General features: G+C 48.9%; 1 protein-coding gene across 4 annotated transcripts in view; it reads left to right on the top strand.

The window, feature by feature from the left end:
• Positions 1-9,521: 9,521 nt before the first annotated feature.
• ADGRB1 (adhesion G protein-coupled receptor B1) overlaps positions 9,522-23,034 on the top strand; it is a 215,458-nt gene continuing 201,945 nt past the window's right edge. For all 4 annotated transcript variants that reach the window (XM_086609591.1, XM_086609592.1, XM_086609594.1 and 1 more), the window contains exon 1: positions 9,522-10,269. In XM_086609591.1, coding sequence (XP_086465717.1) covers positions 9,522-10,269 — 748 coding nt within the window. The remainder of the gene's footprint in view (positions 10,270-23,034) is intronic.

The following is a 23,034-nucleotide window of genomic DNA, read 5'->3' on the forward strand; positions in this document are numbered from 1 at the left end:
CAGGTTGCAAACTTCTGCTCTTTCAAGGTCATGGTTGGATCCAAAACGACTGAAACTTGGGGCTTTAAAGGAGATCGAGTACGTTCCTGATTCTCTCCACCTTCATCATCTGTGCTCAACTTGGTGGAAAGGTCCCACACTCTGCTCGAGCTCAGATATTTCCACCCTCTCCATACCACTGGGAAGTTCCTGTTCGCCCATGTCACTGTGGTATCAGAAGACTTCGAAGCCCCTCATTTCATTGTGTAGAAGTAGCTGGAATCATTCCCATAGCTAGTGCACTCCTGCAGTTCAAAGCTCTCTCATGCTGCTTGCTCTATGGAAAGTGAAAGTATGGCAAGGGATGGTCACAGTTCTGGTTTTACTGAAAGGACCTGTATTTCAGGTTTCTCTTGTACCTACAACCTGAACCTCCGTCTATCCTTCTGCTGAGCCATACAGGAAAATTACAAATCTGAGTAATAACGGTCCTTCTGCGTGCAAGTTAAAAACGTCCTCACTGGGCATTGAACACTGAATGCCTAAAATTATGAGCTGAATTCCTGTTGTCAGAAAGGGAAGCATTCCAAATCCAGTTTTAACTATGCTGAGACTGCAGCATTCAAAAACTGAGCCCAGTGCACCTTCAGGTTGCTGTAAAATTGGACTTTGACATAGTCTTTCCTTCTTTTCCCAGCTGCTGCCTGGGAAATCTATCCCCATCATTGTGGTAGTGTCACCATTGTTTCTCAGGTTAGGGAAACTGAGGCACAGACATTGAGAGAGACCACAAAGGTGTGAAAGGAGTCAGCAGAAGAGTGCACATTAAATCTTTTGTACATCCAGGGCTGGTTGAAAGCTTTTGGTTGTGCCCATCTCCTGTTATTGATCATAGTCAGCTGTGTAAGGAGCTGGAGGACACCTAAATTCTATGATTCTATGAAATAGAAATCTACTTGCCTGATTCTAGAAGAAGCACTAGGACTTGAGCTAGTGCAGATCCCAGTCTGGAGCTGGTTGCAAAAACAGGTATTTGGATTTTCATCCCCTTTCTCTCCTTTTGTGTGGCCATCCCAGCTCCAAGCTGCCATGGGGCAGGCAAAGAGCTGAATCCAGTTGATACTCAGTCGGAGGGGATCTGGACAGAATGGGAAGGAGCAGATGTCCAGGTGCTTTGGCCAAAGCACCAGCTTTTCCTTTATCTTCTGTAGCTGTCTCTGCACCAGTAACTCCAGAGGGCCAGGATATGGCCTGAAACACTGTCCCATCACTGCCTGCACATCTCAGAACGCTTTCAGACAAGGTTTTGGCCCCAGCCAGCAAGCACCTCCCCAGACCATGCCTGGGCACAGCTCAGGACAGAGCATTAGGCGCTGTGGCAAGGCTATTCTGCTTTGGGGGCTGGGCATTTTAGCCACATGGACATCAGCCGTGTCAAAGCTCTTGGCCCCAGGGGCCAGAAAATGAGCCCTGGTGCATATGATTTATGCGGGATGCATAAGTGAGCAGCGTCAGGACATGGATGGGCTCTGGCTTGTGCATGTGCAGCCCAGTGAATTGCAAAGCCCAGTTTTGGCTTCACCAACGGTCGCTCTGCGCATGCGCCCCTGCGAGCCTGAGCCTCAGCGTTGCACACCCAGACCCCTCCTGAACATCCCCTCTCCCCGGGGGCTCCCACTTAGCTCCTCAGCTAACACCAGTGCTTTTAACCTCCAGCTGAATTTCCAATCAATCTCATCCCGGTTCCCAGCACGAATGGGCGGCGATGGAAGCGGTCTGGCCCCCGCCTGCTTTCTACCACTCATGAAGATGACCTTGCCCTCAGAGGCCCTCTTGTGTAACCCTCACACCCGGGAGCAGGGTGGGAGTGTAGGGGAAAAGGTCCCAAAGAGTCAGCCGTGAAGCAGCAACGGGCAGAAACAAGGCAACATGGGAAGTGGGAGTTTTTGAGGGCTTGCTGGTGTAGAACCCAGGGTGTTTCCAGCTATGTGTGTTACTCCTCAAGTGGTACCACTGATGGGGATGGATGAGAGCTAGGGCTGTCAGAGGGTATGGGTGATGCTGGCATGGAGGAAAGGCTTGTCTCACTGGGGTTAAAAGAGTTGTATGTTTCCTGAGGAAGTGTGGAAGTGCTTGGGAACAATGTGGAGCAATAACCAGCCTAAACCTACAGCAGGCTGTACCTTACCACTGTTAGCTGGGGTTTAATTTTGCTTTGTTAACAGGAAACTGAGGCAGAGAAAGATGTAATGTTATGCTGACCTCCATCAGATGCCTTCTGCCAAGAACGCTGTAGGCTCCTTGACTTTGCTATGCAATGATGTCTAACACATCCCTACCTATATCATGCAGTCCTTGAGAAATTCCCAGTCCTGGTAGTACTGCCTAGAGGCCATGCCAGTAACATTGTACCTGTGTAGAGGAAAGCTGAGGGCAAGCACAGCTGCAGCTCAGGCTGAGGTGATGTTTAAAAGACATCAAGTACACACACAGCATCTGTCTGAGACTGTGTTGTACCCAACAGAAGATTCTACAGAGCCTTGGGCCCATTTCCCTCGGGCAGCCACATCTGGGACTAGATGGAGCACATCTGGCCCTCCTTATCTGCTGGGCTTATCTCCACAGAAGTTTTACTGAGTCTTAGATTTTGGTGTCCAGTTTTTCTGCTCAGCTGTCTCCTGATCCCATTCACTGAAAAAAATATGCAGAGTCAGAAACCGACCTACGTACACCCCTGCCTGAGAGTTTTAGCTATGGGCTCATCTTCACTTAACATGATCTGGAGCGGAGACCTTAGTCTTTAAGGCTGTTAATCTCATCTCGGGGTGAAATCATAGTGTGTTGGAAATGAATCACCATCTTCAGCACTTTGCTGGAGCTTTTCAGCTCACAGGGCACTAGAGAAAAGCAGAGGTTGCTTCTTACATCCACCTTTTCAGGTGGGAAAACTGAGGCACGAACTGGTAGAGATGCTTAATTGGGAACTTGAACTAATTCTGGAGCCAGGATTAAAATCTGGCCTCTGGCTCTCCCCAATAGTGTCTCCTCATCAGGCCAAGGCTGAAAGGGATTAGAGATAGGATGATTCAGCCAAGGCTCAGGGGCTTTGGAGTTTCCTCAATGTGGTTGAAAGCCTCCTGGGCATGCCAGTATGATCCATTTCTATATATCTCCTCTCAGCCCTCCCTTTCCCCAAATCCCCTCTTCCCAGCCTTTGAAAGTCGAAATGGGACTGAGATTCTGTCTCCAACAGCCAATCCCCATCACAAGATCAAATATTTTCCACTCTATTCATGCTGTTCCTGCAGGCTGTTATATGTCTGCTGGAGTCCACCCCCAAAGCAGGTGCCTTTCCAGGTTGGAGCTGAGAGAAATTTGGGATGAAGGATGCTAGTATATATAAATATTGTTTATTTACACAGCAGGCAGGTGAGAATCAGGCTTCCTCCGCACTCAGGAGACTGAGATGGATAGAGGCAGTAGGCAGTACATCAGTCTCTACAGTGGTGGAGTAAATATTCCAGGTCGTGAGAGGTCCATGCAGAAATATGGTTTTGGCAAGTGAAATGGCAGGAGGCGAGCAGGGCTGGGCTCTTGTCTATCTGACCCTTGTCTGTTTTCCTTGGCTTCCAAAAGGGGCTTTGTCTGGGTTCAGCTCTCAGCATTTGATCCAAAGGTAGATCTAGCCAGGCCAGATCCTGACCTGGGGAGCTCTAGCTGCATCTTGTTTAGCAGTTTTTCCAGGATGCGGTCCACACCTGCAATGCTTCTCTGGAGAGTGGACGTGCACTGAAGTCAGGGTGAGACCTAAAGCATTTCCCAATCGTGCCATACCCACCAAGTCATCCTTGTGCTCTTTCAGATCCTATTTTCCACCAGATTCTGCTTTGCCAGAAAATAACACTATAGATAAACTGTTGCTGGGAAGGGCCAGAGTCAAGTGAATGCTCACAGGAAACAGAAGAGAAGGCAAATGGATCATTAAAACAATACTAAGGAAAAATCTGATTTTGAGCACTGATTTTACAGAAGAGATGCTGCTCCAGGACCTGTCCAAGCTGCGTCCCTCTCCAGGCACCATTCACAGCCAACTCCTCTCCTTGCAGCCCAGCAGATCCTCTGCAGCCAAATGACAGCCCAGGTCCGAGCCCTTCTCAACTCCTCTGTGTGCTGTCGGTTCACAGATGCCACCGTGTTTTTCCAGGCATTTCCACTGTGCTTTGCTCACTCACCTTGGTAGCAAAAAGCAAATTTCCAAGCCATTGGAGCTTTTTTCTTTCCTGCCAGCAATTCCTTGTGAATAAGGAGGGAACATACTCATTTCCCATGTTTTCCCAGAGTTGCAAGGGAAAAAACAATACCGAGTGGCAAAAACTCGGTCAGTTTTTTGAGGCCAGGCGATTTTCTGCCTCTGGCAAAAGGGATATTTTGTTTGCTATCTGGGGACTTCTTACAGGGAAATGGGAAGCCCCAGGAAAGGATTAGCTTGATGAGAGTGGTTATCACCCTGCTGGGATGTCAGTCATGTGCCAAGGTCAGGAGAAGGAAAAACAGAGGGAGGTAAATCTTGGACGAACGGCTCATCGGAGCGGGTGGGCAGAGAGAGGGGAGTTGGGACACGGCTGAGCCAGTGGGGGCAGATGAGGGTGTTCAGAGGGGTCCTACAGATGGCAGTGGGAAGGATGCCCTTTCTGCAGTCATCGTTTTGATTTTTTTCCTCTTTTTTTCCGTGGAATGTTTGTGTGCGTGTGTGTGCGCTTGTGAATATGTCTAAGAGTGCCCTCCATTGGCCAGATCCAGGCTGCTGCACCAAGAGCCTGTCACCAGCACAACCGAGGAAGGTGGTGGATGCTCAGTCTGGGAAGGTTGCCCTTCCTGCGTGGGATGACTCCGTACCATGCACAGACCCTGCAAAGCAGGGCACGTTGCAGCACCACCTGCTTTTCATGGGCTCCTCCTGCTTGTGCGGAGCTGAAATCCCTATGCTGGGGCACGGGCACAGGGTCGGACACAGCAATATGGAGATGTCTATCTGGGAGGTCTTGGTGGGATGGGGTGAACCGTCATGCCGGCCTATTCAGGCAGGGAGTGAAGGCATTTATAGATAGAGTCAGTGGATGCCCTGAACCTCGCTTGCTCACACACATCCCATGCTACCTGCAGCAGGGAATGCAGTCAGTATTCCTGGGATGGGTGTTGAGGCACACAGACATGCATAGAATAGAAAGCAAGCAGGGACATGAGGGAGGTGGAAAACTCCAGCCTCAGACCTGGATCGCCTTGGTTTACCACTACTGCAGGAGGACAGAGTGCACCATCAAACAGCTTGCCATGGCTTTTCAGGCTCCGAAATTCCCTGAAGCCAGTGCAAAATGGGTGCCCTAACCCCTTGGGCTGCCCAGGTCCCAGGTGTAATGTGTGATTCAGTCCCTGCCTGTGTTTTTTTATGCTGTGGAGGTCTGTCTCGAGCTGTGTTTCTAAACCGTGACTGAACCAGTGGATACCAGGGTGGGATGGCAAATACTCAGCAAGGAGGTAGAAAAAATTACCAGGGCTCTGAGCAGTGGTGCAAGGTTACAGGGATCGTGCCGGTGGTTTACATCTCCATAACCCTCTGCTTCATCATCTCTAACACATGTACAAGGAAACTGAAGGCCACTCGGACCAAACTTGTCAGTCTTTTTCTGTGGGTTTCTTGGGACAGACACCTGTCTTCTGCTGGGGGCACACATGCAAAGAAGACAATATTTTTGCCCTTCAGTTTGTCCTTGAGAAATGCAAGCAAGGGTCAGCCTGAGGTGCTCTGTGGTCATCTGCTGTCCCCAGGCTGTACTCCAGAAAAGTATTCTTTGCCAGACCTAGGCACAGGACTGGAAAGAAAGGGTTGGAGAGGTGGTGCGTTCTCCAAGTCGGAGATAGGAGATAGGACCAGGCATGGATGTCTCCTAGCACACAACATAACAGAGATGGACAGGCTACCTAGACACTAGCTGTGGCAACTACCATGGGAATATTGGCAAATGAGCTGTGTGCCATAGGAGCGTGGTCTCCAACACTGGAATAATCTGTATTTTCACACATTTAATATCACTTCCCCAAATGCAGGCTGCAACCTGTGGTATGTATCCCCCTTGGGATTTTTCTGGATTAAATTGCAGAAGATGGAGATCTCTGCTGAAATGCAGCAGCCAGTCAGCTGCCCATTGCATCTTCCCTCCCTGTCACGTCCAACATGTGTCGAGCCAAAGATCCAGCTGTGGAGGGGGTTTTGTCTTATTCACTTCTTCTGCTCTAAGCAAAGATTCCCACTTCAGCAAGGATTAGTTGAGGGAGGAAAAAAAATATGTTTATGTTCCTTATGGTGAAACCTTCCAGATGGGACTGCATTCAGGGGAAATAAATTCTGAGACCTAACAACCGTAACACAGCGTCCCATTAACGGGTCTGTTTAGTTAAAGTTTGTTGGCTTTTACGGTGCTTTTCCCAGAGAGGGGCGGTGAGGGGGGGTGCATTTTGTGCTTACTGCATCCTCATTCAGCAGCAGGGTTGTGGCCAGCGTGAGAAAAATCGGGTTTGTGGAGGGCAGGAGGCTTGGGCTGAATCCCACGCGCTGAAGTCACCGTTAGGGACCGGATCTCAGTGCAAACCTTGTCTCCTAATCATCTCGTTGCTATGGAGGCACTGCTGGCTCTTGCTTCCAGCTGGGAGAGGCAGGTTTCTTCACAGACTGGACCAGAGGTTAAGATGATCCCTGGCTGGCTCCTCGGCGTCAAGGTCAGGTAGACTTTGGCTTTGCAAAGACTATTCCTGCTTGCAGACAGCTCTGCCCTACAGCAAGGGACAGCCAAACCAGCAATCCCTCTCAGATTCCCAGTTAAGCAAACACCTTTCACTTACCAAAGCTGATATTTACGGCATTGACAGGCATTTGCAGGCAACCTCTCCTGCTGATCAGGATGACCTCTCTGGAAATGTATAGAATGTTCGGTTGGTGCCCGTGGTTTTCCGTTGCAAGCAAGAGCTGCTTTGCACCCGCTAGGCAGGCAGCATTCCTGAATTCTGGCCCCGGAAGGCAGGCGGGAGGCTGGCACGGGGAGATTTGCACTGCGGAGCTTTGCAGGCTGCAAACCTCTGTGAAGAGTGGGGACCTGACTTGTAAAAAATTTAAGTGCAAATGCATCAGGACTCCATGCTGATTAGTGTCAGGGCTAACAGACACTCAGGAACCCGCTGGCAGAGGCTGCAGTGATTTGAAGCTCCGATGAAACACAGTTTGCAAATAGCGGATCTGACTTTTGAGTCGCCTAACCCTTTCCTCCCCAGAAAATAAGGCTTTTGCAGAAGAAGGGAGAGGCAGAGACAAAACTTTGACATAGAGGGAGGAGACAAACCAAGGAGTGAACACTGGGATGCATTTGGCTGCTTGTCTCTTCCCAGATGCACAGGATGGTCTAAGGGTTTCATCTCTTATTTTTCAGGCTCTCACAGGGTTGAGTTTAGCTGCCTGAATTGTAGATTTGCTGGGAATTTGTATGGCTGCTGTGAAAGCTTCCTCTGTTTGCAGTCTGGGAAGGCAGAGCCTGGCAACGAGGTGGGAGACAGCAGGAGTGGGGATGAGCAGTGTGGACACCATGGGGCTGCGAGGAGGGTCAATGGCTGCAATGAAGATGTGTTTTCCCTCTTCCCTTGCAGCAGGTACCCCTCTCTCCATAGGCATCTGGGATGTGTTTCTCCATGATTAGAGATCAAGCTGGCACTTGGACTTTCACCAGAGAAACACATCCCAGATGAGCTGAGGAGTTGGGCTGCTTGCACTCAGGCTCCCATGCAGAGGTTCTAAGCACTTGCTTTTCACTAACCTGTGGACCACGGAGGCTCCTGAAATCAAGGCAGTAGTCTGACTTGGTAAGGGAAACCTTCCTTCAGGGGTCCTATCTATCCTTTTGAAATTGGGCAGCAGCCCTGTTTTGGAGGCAGCAAGTTCTGCAGGGCCAGAGAAAACCTCACCCAAGGGGAAATTCCTGATTTTTTCCTACCTGGAGTGAGCCAAGAGGGCAGGAGAGGAAATGGCTGGAAAAATGGGAAGGAAAGAAGCCATGGCTACAAGCCCAGCAGTGGGAGAAGCTCTGCCCCACACACTGAGGGTCCTGCCCCTCCTGCCTGTCAAGCCCTGCATCTGTCAATAGGCCCCCTCCCCAGACATGAGAGTGCCCACAGCATAGGATGGGGGTACAAAGCAAAGAGAGTTCTACTACTGACGGTGTTTCCCTCTCTTTCTACTCCGCTGGAAAGAGGGAAGATGGAGGGAAGGGAGCACAAGACCGTCTTCTTGGTGGGGTCTTCTTGGGGGGAGACTTAGAAGAGTGTAGAGAGCAGAGGAGTCTTCAGCATGGAGGGGGGCACAGGGGTCTGGACAGTTGGGCTGAAGAGGAGATCTGAGCTACAAAGAGTTGCAGGGAACAGGTTTTATAGGGCAATATGAGAGGGATATTACTTTTGCTGGAAGAGCATCAGGGGCTGAAGGAGATCCTGGGGGTGGCAGGGAGGATTCACACTCTCTGGAGATGCTCTGTGTCTTGCTGCAGTACTGCAGGCTTTGGGGGGTCCTGCACACAGGGGTGAAAGGCAGGGTGGCTTCTTGATGTGGTAAGACCTAAAATCTACCTCTGTCCCCATTTTTACCTCCTGTACTGGGTGTACATCTCCTTCCAGCCCTGTCCTCCTGTCTGGGCTCAGAGTTAGACCAGGGTTGAGGTACTGAACAACTCCCCCTGCGTTTGGTGGAAGAGGAGGGAGGAGAGGGAAAAAGAAAGAAAGAAGAAAAAAAAAAAGAAAGGACAGGCAGGAGGAAGAGAGGAGGCAGAGCCCAGCCCATCCTCCCCATGTGCAGCTTGAAGTCTGTGTTGAACCTGCATCTTGGTTCCGTTGGGATGGAGAGGGTTGGAATTGCCCTAAAACAGAAATCAACGGTGTTTTCTCTGAAGATAGGGTTGGAAATCATGGCAAAGGCTCTGCTCAGCTCAGCGGAGGGGCACTGCATGGGCAGAAGGCACTGGGAAAGCAGGGTCACAGCTGTGTTGTCCCCCATTGTGAGTCACAACTGGGCCACTCTTGGGGATTAGGGCATTCCAGGGATGGGGACACTCCCAAATTTAGCATAGGGATGGTGATGTGGGGCTGAATCTTCCCCCGATGAGATGTGTTGGGATTGGGGATGCTATGTGTATTCTCAGCCTTGCAAAGGGTTGATGAAAAACAAGCAAGCAAACCTCTACAAAAAAAAAAAAAAAAAACAAAACCCAAGCAAACCCAAATCCCAAATCTCTCTTCTTTCTCTCCCCTCCTCCTTCCCTTCCCTTTTTTTTCCAGGTGTTGCTTATGGCCACAGGAGGGAGCTCAAATCCAGACATGGGAGGATTGGCTTGATTTCGGATCCAGAGCCTCTTAAACTCTCACTTTTCCTCTAAGCTGGTCCCTGTTATGTCCAGGATCTGGCGCCTGCTTGACATTTACTTTGAGTTCCAGAGGACCAGAGACCTAGGATGAGGAGCATTGGATCTGCCCTGAACCTGCTTTTGGTATCGCCACTCTACTTTGTGTGGACCGTGGTCGCTCTGGACCTGGCACAAACTCCCTGCACCACTTTGGTCCAGGGGAAATTCTTTGGGTATTTCTCCTCCTTTGCTGTCTTCCCGTTGAACTCCTCTCTCTGCTCTTGGATTATCCAGAACCCTGACCCTCGGAGGTACACCTTGTACATGAAGATCCTAAAACCTACCGGCGTATGTGACCACCAGCACATCCGCACTTACCAGTTCGACTCCTTCCTGGAGTCCACCCGCACCTACCTGGGCATGGAGAGCTTTGACGATGTGTTGAAGCTCTGTGATGGGTCCACCCGCTATGCCTTCCTCCAGTCCAACAAGCAATTCCTCCAGATGAAGCAGACCGCACCACCAGGGGTGGAGAGCTGGCCTGTGCGGTGGAAGCCCACAAAGGTTCAGGAGAGGGACTTCTCAGTGGAATACCTCGTGGTGGGAAACAGGAACCCTAGCAAAGCTGCTTGCCAGATGCTCTGCAAGTGGCTGGACGCGTGCTTGGCCATCAGCAGCAGCTCCCACCCATGTGGCATTATGCAGACCCCGTGCTCTTGCTCAGGAGGGGAGGTCCTAGATCAAGCCAGTGAGATCCTGGGGCTCACAAGGAAGAAGGAAGATTGCTATAAGGATGGGATTTACTTGGAGAACTGCATGAGCAGCCCCAAGGACAGCAGCGGAGCGGAGTTCCTGGGTGAGTGGCTGGGGGCGTTCGGGAGGGAGGGAGGGCTGGTTGGGCTCTCCTCTCCCAGGTATCACACTGTCTCCGTCATCTCTGTGTCTGAGTCTGCAGATGCCTGGTATGGAAACCTTATTTTCAAATTGATAGGCAGGTCTGGTAATCTTCACGAGCCTGAGATTGGAATTGCAAAGCAGCTTCCCCTGAATATACCCCAAATCGTTTCATTCATTCCCATTGTGTCTCACTTGTTTTACTTCTGCAGCCTCAGAACTGCTGAGGGGAGAGTCTTACCTGAGGGTAAGCAGTTTTCCAAAGTAGTTACAGATGTCCTAGAAAAGGCAGGATCCAAGCAACCTCCCGAGGTGGGCTGCTCTCAGCAGCCCTATCAACCATTTTAGTTCCTGGGAAAAACTTAATTCTCAGGCTTGGTTCGAGGGAATGACAATGGAAGGCATGCTCATTTTGTTCTCAGCCTCATTTTCCTTCTGGAGGAAAGGCAAAAAAAACCCTCATTATGCTGCTTGTGTGGTGTTACTTGGTGGGACTCATTCCTCAGGTATTTCATCACTGTTTTGATGATGATCTTGAGTATGGTATGGTCTGGAAAAGGACTAGGGAGGTGAAAGAGACATGACAAAAAGGGTTATGAATAAGGGTGAGATGCTTCTGAGGTCTGTTCTGGGCACTGGTTTGGGGAGAGGAGTGTTCCTTGGAGAGATCCGATGTGGTCTCAGCTGGTGCTACAATGTCGTGCAAAAGAGGAGGGAATCATAGAAACATAGAATGGTTTGAGTTGGAAGGGACCTTAAAGATCACCTAGTTCCAACCCCCCTGCCATGGGCAGGGTCACTTTCCACTACACCAGGTTGCCCAAAGCCTCATCCAACCTGACCTTGAACACTTCCAGGGGTGGGGCATCCACAACTCCTCTGGGCAACCTGTTCCAGTGTTGGGGGGTCCAAAAGTGAATCCTCTATTTCAGCACCTGCATCGGATCCGCTCTGATGTGTTTATTCTCAGCTCCCGTCCCACCTGCCAGCAGGCAGGTTATGTAGAGCGGAGGTGTGATGCTAAACGGGAACCTGGGCAGTGGGGAGGGGAGCCTCCGATTCGGCGAGGTTCAGACCGCACCTGACCCTCCCCACAGGGTCTCATCTTCTTCAGATGCTGGATTGAAATGTCCTCTGCCACCGGGAGAAAGTTGGCATCCATCTGGGGCTGGGGCTTTGGGGTTCCTGCCCGGCTTTTGCAGCCACTCCCGATCGGTGGCGGGGGGAATTTCTCAAGGCGGGGGGAAGGAGGCTGAATTTTCTTGCAGTAGGAAGGAGGTTCCCAGGCACAGGTCCAAGCCGTGCGACGTGTTTCGCTTGCAAACCCCAGTCTGGCTTTAGCTGAGAGATTAGTATATGATCAGGTATTAGTGCTTTCCTCGGTGTATTTTGGGGGAGATTTTGTTTCTCCCTGATCTGTGAATCAATACATGAAGGCACACGGCCGAGCCATAAATCCTGCAAATTAGTTCTTCAGCCGTGCCTCCCTCCCTGGCTAGGAGCACGCGGTAATGTTGGCTCTCCAGATTTCGGATTTCTTTGCAATGCCCTTTTCTCCTGTGTGAACAGCTTGCGAGGAGCACCGTGTTGGCTGCCTCCTCGGAGTGACGCGAGCATCGTTAAGTCGTGTGTCATGCCTTGCCTTTGCTGATTGGGTGATTTATGCATTCCACCCAAGCAGCGTGACCTTTTTCATTGCAACCAAAGGTGAAATTTGAAATAAGATTTTCCGCAAATCCTGAAGCATTCGAGCTTAATATTGGCTTTTGTAAAGATCTCTCCTAGTCCAGCTTGAGTGCTTGCATGTTCCCAGAAAATAAATATGAAAGAGGCTCAAAGGTGGCTGAATCAAAATCCTTTCTGGGTGTCAAATATTTGTAGAGAGTGTAGATAATTTTGTGCTGGCTGCTCACATCTGCTCCATACTGAAGATACAGAATTATTGTCTTCACTGGTGGGATGCCATCTACATCGAAACGACGCTTGCGGGGTGCCCGGCCTCTCCATGTGCTACTCTGTCTGTCGCTGTGTCTGTTTTGATTTTTGCAAAGGCTTCATCAGGAAGATGGAGGCGAGATCCGATTTGGACAGAGAGCCAGCTATCCCTTAACAGCGTTTTGTGGGTGGAATATTTTGATAGGTTTCCCGATTTCCAAGTGCTGATGCTGATTATTGCTGTCATTGTTATTCTAATTGTACTTGTAGCAATTTTTTTCCCTTCAAGCTTTCCCCCCCCCCCCCCTTTTTTTTTTTTTCCCTGTTGCTTCCTGAGTCATTTGTTGTTTCTGGGTCTGTTTTGACAATTTAATCTTTGAACAAGGATGTATGCATGTGTTGCACTAATCTAGTCTGATGACTTTCAATGCACATAAGGAATTGTCAGATACCCAGATACCATCTCGAAACGTAGAGCCTGACTTTTCCTGATGTGCCTCTTCTGTATCTTGGATATTTCCAAAGCAAATGGATGGGTGCAAAGGCTACAATAAGATGCTGCAGTAGAGACAGCTGTGCTTTGGCTCACAGAGTCTGCGGGTGAGATCCCTTTGAAGAGGTTCACTCCTCATCCCTGGGCACTGGTACACCAAAGGATGGAGAATACGTGTATGTGGCTGTGTGCTGGATTAGATGGTGTCTGAAGACACTCAAAAGTAGTCTGAAAATAGATCTGTTGGGCTAGTCATTGGCTTTGGGGGCCAAAGAGCAGAGCTGCGAGATGAACTTCTGCTACTGATCCAGACCACAGATCTCCTGGCCACCACTGAGAAGTAGGTGCATTAACCCTGTTGCTCCAGAGCTGCTGGGACACTCAAGAAACCCAACTGACAGCTTGATTTCACTCATGCCAATGAATTTACACTTGGTTCAGCTACTTAGAGATGTTTGCGGTCATTTACAAGGGACTTCACAAAGTAACTCTGCTGAAGTGACCCTGCCTTGTCTGCAGCATCTGTTCTTCAATGTCTGGAAGTAGGAGAGATCGCTCCAAATTTGCTTCCTGGGTTTGGTGAGTCGCTATCCCACGCAGACATTGCAGAGGTTACGGTGGGCGGTGGTGGAGGTGGGAAGAATCTGTCAGGATGCAGAGGCGGCAGGAGATATTTTGGTGTCTTGCTGCACATGGAGCTTGTCCTGGTGATCAGCAAGACACACTTGGAAATGTATTGGCACCAGCACCCACCCCCTACATCTCCCCTCCTTGCTACAGCTACCTCCAACTGCTACTCAGGGAGGCTTGAATAGGATTTTTTCTAGGAGAAGACAGTTCTCTGGCTGACAATTCTCAGTAGGTCGAGGGAGACAGTTCTGCCCCTTTGCTCTCATGAGACCCCACCTGCAGTACTGTGTTCAGCTCTGGAGTCCCCAAGAAGGACATGGAGCTGCTGGAGCGAGTCCAGAGGAGGGCCACGAAGATGATCTGAGGGCTGGAACACCTCTGCTTTGAAGACAGGCTGAGAAAGTTGGAGTTGTTTATCCTGGAGAAGAGCAGGCTTCGAGGAGACCTTCTAGTAGCCTTCCAGTACCTGAAGGGGCCTACAAGAAAGCTGGAGAGGGACTTCTTGCAATGGCATGTAGTGATAAGACAAAGGGTAATGGTTTTAAACTGAAAGAGGGGAGATTTTGATTAGATCTGAGGAAGAAATTCTTCCCTCTGAGGGTGGTGAGGCACTGGAACAGGTTGCCCAGAGAAGTTGTGGATGCCCCATCCCTGGAAGTGTTCAAGGCCAGGCTGGATGAGGCTTTGAGCAACCTGGTGTATTGGAAGGTGTGCATGGCAGCAGGGTTGGAACTAGATGATCTTGAAGATCCTTTCCAAACCAAACATTTGATGATTGATTTTATGGTAATTCAACAGGGGAACTATTTTTGGCCAGCATCAGATCTCCCTTGACTGACTCAGGCAACAAGGGAAGAAGGCAGAGAGACCTGTTGTAGGGCTGATGTTTAGAGATGATTTCTCTTCTAGGAATGCAAGTTGGCATTCCTGGAATAGGCTCCCACACTGGTTTGGGGTAAGAGATCAGGAAGTTGAAGATAGGAAAGCTTCCTGAAACACAGGGCATTGAGACTTCAAAGTCTGAAAATCCTGGTGATCCTCCCAAACGTGAGCTGACGGCACTTTGATCTGAACTGGAGCTTTAAAAGGGACGCTGACATGGCATTGCAATGACAGAAGGTTAAATGTGTGCTTAAGTGCTGTGCTGAGTTAGGCATTTAATGAATGTCTAATTAGTCTTGTCTCCACCTAATCTGTTCCTGGAAGGCCATTACAGTGCTGTCACATTTTGGTGACCCAGAGATATAACTAGCGTGCTCTGGTACTTTTGCTCTTCATATCCCTATCTTGGAGGGATCCAAGATTTTGTCTGCAAAACAGGGTTAAATGTGTGCCCTTGAAATAAATTATTTGCTCTCCGGTAAAGTAGATGGCTCCAGGGCTGGAAGGATTTTTTTGATGAACAAGTCTGATTGGTTTCATGTCTCAGACAGAGAATTTCACAAATTCATTTCAGTAAAGAACTTGAAACTGAGATTTAAATGCAACTTCTTAATTCTCAAAAAAACAAATCCAGATATTGCTATTCTGAAGCGCTGAGGGTTTTCCTGCCTTTCCTTGTAGACTTTTCCATTGGTTTGCTCTCCCCACTGCTCTGAACAAATGCAGACCCTTCTTTTTCACACATACTCATCACTTCACGTCTGTTTTGTTAGTGGTGTTTCACTTTGCAGCCCTTAGATATTTTTCTACCTCCATCTGCTAGATTAAGAAGTCATCTAGTGTCCATTCTCTGCTGTTTGGAGAGGCATTTATAGACCCACGAAGAAGTTGCTTCTTAACCTCTGCTGGATTAAGTGGGCTGAACTCCATAAATCTCTCACTGCAGGACACATCCTCCAAACCTCGGTTGCTGTTGGGAAGCTTTGCTTCATGCTTGCCCAGTTCTGCTGGACAAAATGGCATGTCTTCTCAGCAGGACTGAGCTTCAGCTGAGTGACTGTTGAAGGGGGTTTGTGGTGTGGAAGAGGGACCAGAGGTGTAGGGACAAATGAATCAGTTGTCCTCATCCCTGCTGCAGGAATCGTGCTGTGTGGCCCAGCTCTCCTCCCCTTGAGTCTCCCTCAGGGCAGAAATAACTCAGTAATTCATTTCCTATGTTTGTGGTGAGCTTTAGCGACCATGAAAGCTCAGGGGTTAATAAAAAGCCGTGAGTAATTGCCCAGGGGCAATCTCAATCGTCTCCTTGACCTCTTCAGCTCTTCTTACCACACAGGTTCTATTCCTTCCGCAAGAGTCCTCCAGGCCCAAACAACAGCTGAGCTTGCAGACAAAGTTGTTTGGCTTCAGATTGCATTGGTTTTGGATTTGCCAACCAAATGGCAAAGGGAGTTGGATGGGTGCAGTTTCATTGCCTCTTCTTCCTCTTGGCATGGATTTGCAGAGTGTGCTTGGGGAAGGTGTGCTGATTTCCAGATCCTTGCTTCAACATCTGTGTTTGCTCTTGCTGTCTGGTTTGTACATCCTTGAGAGCAGAGCTAGGGTACAGTGACAGGTCACCAGCAAAACATGGGGCAAGAAAGGACTGGTTTCTGCTCACGTGTGAACTTTTCCTGTGTTGCCCTGCTCAAAGGATTGGGGATTTTACTTAATGTCTTCCCAGCTGAAGTCCAAGCTACAGCAACTGTGAGGAAGGGCTGATATCGCTTCACAGCTCTTGGAGGAGGAGGTTGAACAGAGCCTGGCACCTGACAAATGGGGGACCTTCACCACCTTGTCTCCTGCAGTGAGTCTCCACTGGACCCACATAGGCAACTCCTGATCATAGAATCATAGAATCATAGAATGGTTTGGGTTGGAAGGGACCTCAAAGATCATCCAGTTCCAACACCCCTGCCATGGGCAGGGACACCTTCCAATACATCAGGTTGCTCAAAGCCTCATCTAACCTGGCCTTGAACACTGCCAGGGATGGGGCATTCACAGCTTCTCTGGGCAACCTGTTCCAGTGCCTCATCACCCTCAGAGGGAAGAATTCCGTCCTTATATCCAATCTAAATCTGCCCTCTTTCAGTTTAAAGCCATTGCCCCTTGTCCTATCACTACATGTGCTTGCAAAAAATATGATGGGTCTGTCCCTCTTGAGTGCAGTCAGTGGGGTCCTTTATGGATAAGGCAAGTGTGGGTAACTCCTTCCTGAGTGCTGAAAAGGAGATTCCTGACTCAGTTTAAGCACCCATGTCTCTGTGATTTGTACAAGCCCTGCCTGCCCTACTCCTTTCCTCTGGGGTCATCAAAGACCTTGCAATCAGGCAGGAATCTAAAAGTACCAGGGTCCTTCCAGTGGAGGAGCAGATATTTCCTGTGTCTGTGCTGCTGATTCAGCACTAAATTCACTCTGTGTGGAGATGTCCTATTTGGGAGATGAGGGAGGAGGAGAAAAATGAGAAAAATAAAGCGATCAGTTCCATTGTGAGCCCAACAGCTTGTGGACATGATCACAATGCAGAAACATCAGCAATTACTGTCTGAATGCGCTATTGTGGTAGCAGGGAGACTAAAGGTGGAATTTACATCCAGTTGCCGAGGGAGTTTCAGAGGCAACTACTCCCATTATTGCTATGAGGGGACTTTTGCAGGTAATTTAATGAGTGGCAGCCTGGTGAAAGGCTCAGCTTTTCAGTTATGCCTTTTTTTAAAAAAAAAAATAAATAAAAAAAAAGTTGTTGTTTAACATTCTCTCATATTCAGGACCCATAGCAGCTGCCCAAAAATGTTTTGTATGGGAATACAGGGTGAAATTTAGATGCAGGAAAACACAGACACCAGATTCAAAATCATCACATCTGCAGTGTCGTTTTACAACTGTAACTGCTGAATATGAGGACGAGGATGCTAATGTCTCAGAAGGGAGGGTGCACAGAGGCACTCCTCGCCCTTTTCACCACCCACCCTGAATATCTGATGAACTAATGTGATGGGAGCAGACTGAAAAATGGAAAACATTGTCTGTCCAAGGGGAACTGGATCCGTGCAGTTTTTCAGGTGCCTGATTCACCTTTGAGGTACCAGAACTCTGTGCGTTTCCTTGGCGCCGAGCCCTCTGACCTGGTGGATCTTGTCTCTCATGGTGGATATAGCTCTGGGGTTTCTCCTAGGTTTCCTTGAAAGAGATTTTCCCTTTTTCAGTGCTGGTTTCCTCTATTGAGATGCAGCTCCTGAAGACTTTGGGTGAAGTCAGGACTTAGCAGAGATGGGGCTTGGACCAGGTATCTTGAAGATCTAGCAGACAATAGATCCAAGGGAGAAGGGCTCTGATCTTTGCCTAACAAGCTGGGAACAGAGGCTTATCAAAGCTGAGAGCTTATCCGTGAGTAAGTACTCTGACAGTGGACATGAGTGCTCTAATCCACAGCAGTCTCTTTCCATGTTGGGCAGACCAATAGATTTCATGTCTCTTCCAGAGCATCATTATCACGTCTGCAACTCATCTCTTCTCCCATGTTGTCCTTTTCTCATTCTGATAATTGGTGAAATCTTGCAACATCTATGGGCGCTGATTCTGTCTTCTGTGAGCCCATCGTCCCCCCCAGATAGCACTGGGCTAAACAGGTTAGAAAATTGGTTTTGGATTCTCAGCAGGTATCGTTTAGTGTGGCTGTGTGACACTTTTGGCTTTGCCAATGTCACCTCCAGTCGTCGAATCTCCGTGCAGTACACTCTCTTCTTGCACTCGCTGCAGACAGCAATCCGATACCGGTATCCTACATTTCAGCCTTCCAGCAGGGTGAGACAACCAGGCTGGGAAAGGACGTCCTTTAGCACATCATCAGAATTGCAGATCTGTTGAGTTTAAATATATTTCTTTTTGTTCCCTGGCTCTAGTTTTGATAGAGCAATAATTGCCACACACCTCATTAAGCTGAATGCTCTCAATAGGTCTTGAGTGGTCCATGCCATTAAACAAACAGGCTTGGGATATTCCCAGTGCTTACAAGCAGCAAGGAAGGGAAGGGATCTGGAGGAGTAAAAACTGCAACTTCAGGCTCCTGAAGAAACTGAGAAGTGGCTGCTTTGTCCCATAATTTCTGGGGCAATTTGAGCTGTTTTCTCCCTGCCATGCATGGGCTTTGATCCGCAGCAATGGAGGAGGGGCACAAAGAGAGGCTGGTGTTGATTCCTGTGGGTGCTGTAACAGTTTGCATGCATGGAGATGATATGGGGAAGGATACGAGGGTGTAAGAAGTTTGGCAGGGTCCTGAATCACAGGGATGAAATGACCCATCTATTAGAAGGCAGTCTGATCCCTCCCTGACCCTGCCTTTGTCACCTTGTCTGGATGAAGAGGGGAATGTCCTGGTCTCTGCCGGTCTGGATGTTTGGTGTTTTTGTTTTTGTTTTTTTTTTTCTGGGTGAAAGTTTTAATGTTCGGGTTTTTTTTTCCTAGATGGAAGTTGACACTTCCCTGCTTGCTGGGTGTCATGGGGGTTTGGGTATCTTTGTGTTGAAGGTGCCCAAATCAGAGGAAGACAGTGAAGTTCAGCATATGCTACTGAAAGCAGGAGAAACAGCTAAGAGCATGAGTGCTGTCTTTATTTGATTCCACTGGTCCTGCTCCTGAACCTGAAGACTGAAGGTCAAAGATTCAGATTATTGGCATCTGGGCTCTTGTTGAGACCCTGGGACTGATGCAGAAGAGGACTACAGAGTTTCTGCTTCAGGATCTGCTGGAGACTGGGATAGGACATGGGGTACAACAACTTTACCATATCTCCCTGTGCCTCCTGCTCCCTCAGGTTAAACCCAGCCACATAAAAAGCATTATTCAATGATCTGTGTGCACTTCCTGTGCAGGCCTATACACCATCCCATGTGCCTGCTGGACAAAATCGAGGTCTAGTTTTGGTGTCCTCTTCCCATAACCTGACTCAGTTAGCCATTTTCAACTAAACTTGCTGATGTGACCAAGACCATGAACAGAATCCCATTTCTACTCGTTCTGTGGTCAGAAGTAGAGATGTGGAAGAAAGGTATTACAGGGCATGTGCCATGTGGAAGACTGCAGTGCAGGCTCAGATTGGCCATCAGAGACATCTGTAAGGGCCCAGCCTAGAGCCCACATGGGGAAAGAAGCAGCTCTGTTGTTGTACAGAGCTTCTTGGCTTTAAAGTTAGTGGTCTGTGGGGCAACCAGGCTAAAACACTAAGATGCTGTGCATGTGTTATCTACTCAGAGGCAAAACATTCGAGCTATAGGGAGCTACCAGGGAAGAGACAGTCCAGTTCCCGTGAACATTCCAGTCCATGAGAATGGTACCAGTTGTGCTCTTGGTGCCTATTAACCTGGCCCTGGGACTAAACTCTCTAAAGTCAGTGGGTTCGTATATCTCTACAGAGCTGGACTAAGGAGACACTTGCATCAGAATTCTGGTTGTGGACATGTGTTTGAAAAGATGTCACCAGCAAAGCACCCAGGCAGATGGGCCAGGGCTGCTATTTACAGCTGGGCTTGTTCAGTGTTCATCTTCTCTCCTGTTTGCATGGGGTCAGTCAAAGGAACACCAATGAAGCTGACTGATGACAATTTCTGCCCATAAAGCCCTCTATTCCTCATATCCTTTCCTCCTCCTTTGTTTAGTTTGTTGCGTTTGCACTTTTTAAATTTCGTTTTAGTGTTCTGAATTACAAAGCTGCCTGCTGTGCTGTACATTTTTTGCCAAGCATTGGACAGCGCGTGTTTCAGAGAGCTCTGCTGGGTTTGGAGTCACTACCCCCGTGAGACTGTGCTCAATGGGTAGCCATGTACTCAATCTGTGGATGCTGCAAACAAATCCTGAAGAGTCAGGTCCAGTGGCAGCATTGCCCTGCTGGGGTGATTCAGCCTGGAGGTGTTCTTGACATTTCATCATGACCCAGAAATGCAGCATCTAAACCTGGCTGACCACCTTCCCCACAGAAATGGGTGCTCAGCCTAATTAGCCTCCCCAAACTCTCCTCCCCAGTGCCAAAATTTTAAATTCTGGGAGCACCTTCTTTAATTGGCCTGAAATTTAGCTAGCTACCATCAATAGGGTCAGCCAAGATCAATGGGTGGTGGTGTGACTGGAGATCAATAATGTTTATAAGAGGAAGGCAGACAGTGAGCAGCAGAGAAGCTGCTCAGAAAGACGGCCAGCTTGCCAGGGGGGTATTTGCTGAAGAAGAAAAGATACAGGGACCAGGACAGTCCCCAGATGACTATAGAGAGGTATTTAAAGAAATTGGTTTTCATGCTTCTGTGCTTTTGGGCCGTGGAGGAGCTCAGGAGGCCCCTTTGGGGAGCTCAGACACCTGCCCCCATGGACTCGCTGCAGCTGAGGAACCATCAAGGAGAACAACAGACCTCATGGGAGAGACGTGATGGTTCCCACCAGCTGTCAGGGCAGGGATGGCTCTTCTCACTCAGCAGCTCTTGCATGCAACGTGTCACTCTGCGCAGCCCCTTCCCACCTACCAGCCCTGATATTCCTGCCCCATGGGCAGCTCAGCACTTCCATGTTTTGAACCTATTTTCATCAGAGTTGGTGACAACTTTGGTAGGAGTTTTGCCTTGGTGTAATTTCGTATCTTTTAGTTGTTGCGAGGCAGAGGAAGAGAGTAGTTAAAAGCTTTTCCAAGCCTTTAAACACGATGACTCACCTTCTTCTCCAGGCCTGAGCTTGATGTATTGGCCTCAAACTTGCCAGTAGGGAGGGTAAGGTGGCATGCTGTCCCTTCTACTCTTAAATAGAGGGCTTTGAGGATAGAGGAAAGGATGAAGCCTGATCTGAAGATGATCAGAGGGCTGGAGCACCTCTCCTTTGAAGACAAGCTGAGAGAGGTGGGCTTGTTCAACCTGGAGAAGAGAAGGCTCTGAGGACACCTTCGAGCAGCCTTTCAGTACCTAAAGGAGTCTACAAGAAAGCTGGAGAGGAGCTTTTTACAAGGGCATGTAGTGATAGGACAAGGGGCAATGGCTTTAAACTGAAAGAGAGTAGATTTTGGTTACATTTAAGGAAGCAATTTTTCCCTCCTGAGAGTGGTGAGGCACTGGACCAGGATGCCTCATAGCCGGAATTGTTCAAGGCCGGGTTGGATGAGGCTTTGAGCAACCTGGTGTAGTGGAAGATGTCCTTGCCCATGGCAGGGGGAGGTTGGAACTAGATGATATTTAAGGTCCCTTCCAATCCAAATCATTCTGTGTTTCTACAATTTTATGGTTCTATGACTTTCTATCACATGAAGACCTACTGTGACAATCCCAGCACGTCTCATTGCTGCTCTTATAAAAATCCCTCCTCACCCTCATCTTCCACCAAATCTTCCAGGTTTGTCCTGTTAACAGCACCTTCCTGGGTCCACTAGTCATTTTCTGGTCAGGAGATAACACATCTGGAGCATTACTTTCCTGGATGGTGTGCCAAATAAAATGGATAACTACCATACTAGCTATTGTTTTGGTGGGTGGGATCACTTAAGCTGACCTCATGCTTACCAGAAACCTTCATGAACTGAACACCTGTGGGGTGACATTGGCCTCAAGCGTCAGCGGTTGAAGAAATATAAATCAGACATACAAAAGTGATGATTTCTTTTCTTTGTGGAGCTGCCTGGAAAGGACACCTGGGCCAATGTTTCAGCAGATGCCCTGGGACCTCTCCTACATGGTGCCACTACAGCCATTGGGTTAGCCTGGATTTGAGGTTGCACTTTCCCTCCTTGGAGGTGACCAGGCTCCTGCATTGGGTGCCAGAGGCAAAGGGACATACGACAAGCAAGAGCTATCTGGAGAGCAGAGCAAGGGGAGAACCAGAGTTTGCAATATGTGTTGGGTAACAAACACAATGCTGATCCGCGGGGCTTGAGTCTCTCCAGAGAACAGCAGTGGGTTCTCAGAGATACACATCAGGGCTCCAATGTCATTTTTAGGAGAGCCAGTAGCCCCTGACTCTTTGCATGTTGTAAACATGGGTGAATATGTGAAATGTCTATTTACTTCTGTCTCCAGAGATCACTCCCTTACCTGCTCCAGTACAATTTCCCTCATGTCTCATTTAGCTTTTAATGCCAGCTGAATATGCTTCCAATGAAAGGAGAATAGTTAGAAAAAGGCAACAACCCCTTACCTAGGGTCACCAGCTGCTTTTCCTCCTAAGACAGGGGCCTCATGTCAGTGGTTGTGATGGGACTTTTGGTGGTTTGTGGCTGTGGAACAGGAGCATCTCTCTGAGTCGAAGCTCTGAGTATAAGCCCACCATGCCCCAGTCTTTCTCATAACCTCAGGGATGCTCTGCAGTGTCTTCCTCGCTATGCGATGTTAGAAGCAGCTGGTGTGTAGGTCACAGCCCTGGGGAAACATCTGGGTGACATGGCAGGAGTGGGTCTTGCTCTCTGAAGAGGGGCTGGGTAGGTAGGGGTGAGCATGAGGCCTTGGGAGAAATACCATACGTAGCGCTGGAGGCTTCAAAGGTTTGCGGAGGAGTATTTGTCTTGCATCTTTTCTCTCTGGTTCAGAAGAGAGCTCCTCTCAGTGAGCAATGGCTGGGGAAGGGCAGGCACTGTGCACTCAAAGAAATGTTTTTTAATACGTCAGTAGGAAAAGAAATGAAAAGGTGATGGGGGGAGAGCCAGAAGCAGCAGCAATAAAATATGAACGCTGTAGCTGGGTTTCCCTTGCTTGACAGAGAGCATGCATCAACCTGGGGAGAGGAGG

Source organism: Tauraco erythrolophus, chromosome 3 (genome assembly GCF_009769465.1).
Source record: "Tauraco erythrolophus isolate bTauEry1 chromosome 3, bTauEry1.pri, whole genome shotgun sequence".
Lineage (NCBI taxonomy): Eukaryota > Metazoa > Chordata > Aves > Musophagiformes > Musophagidae > Tauraco > Tauraco erythrolophus.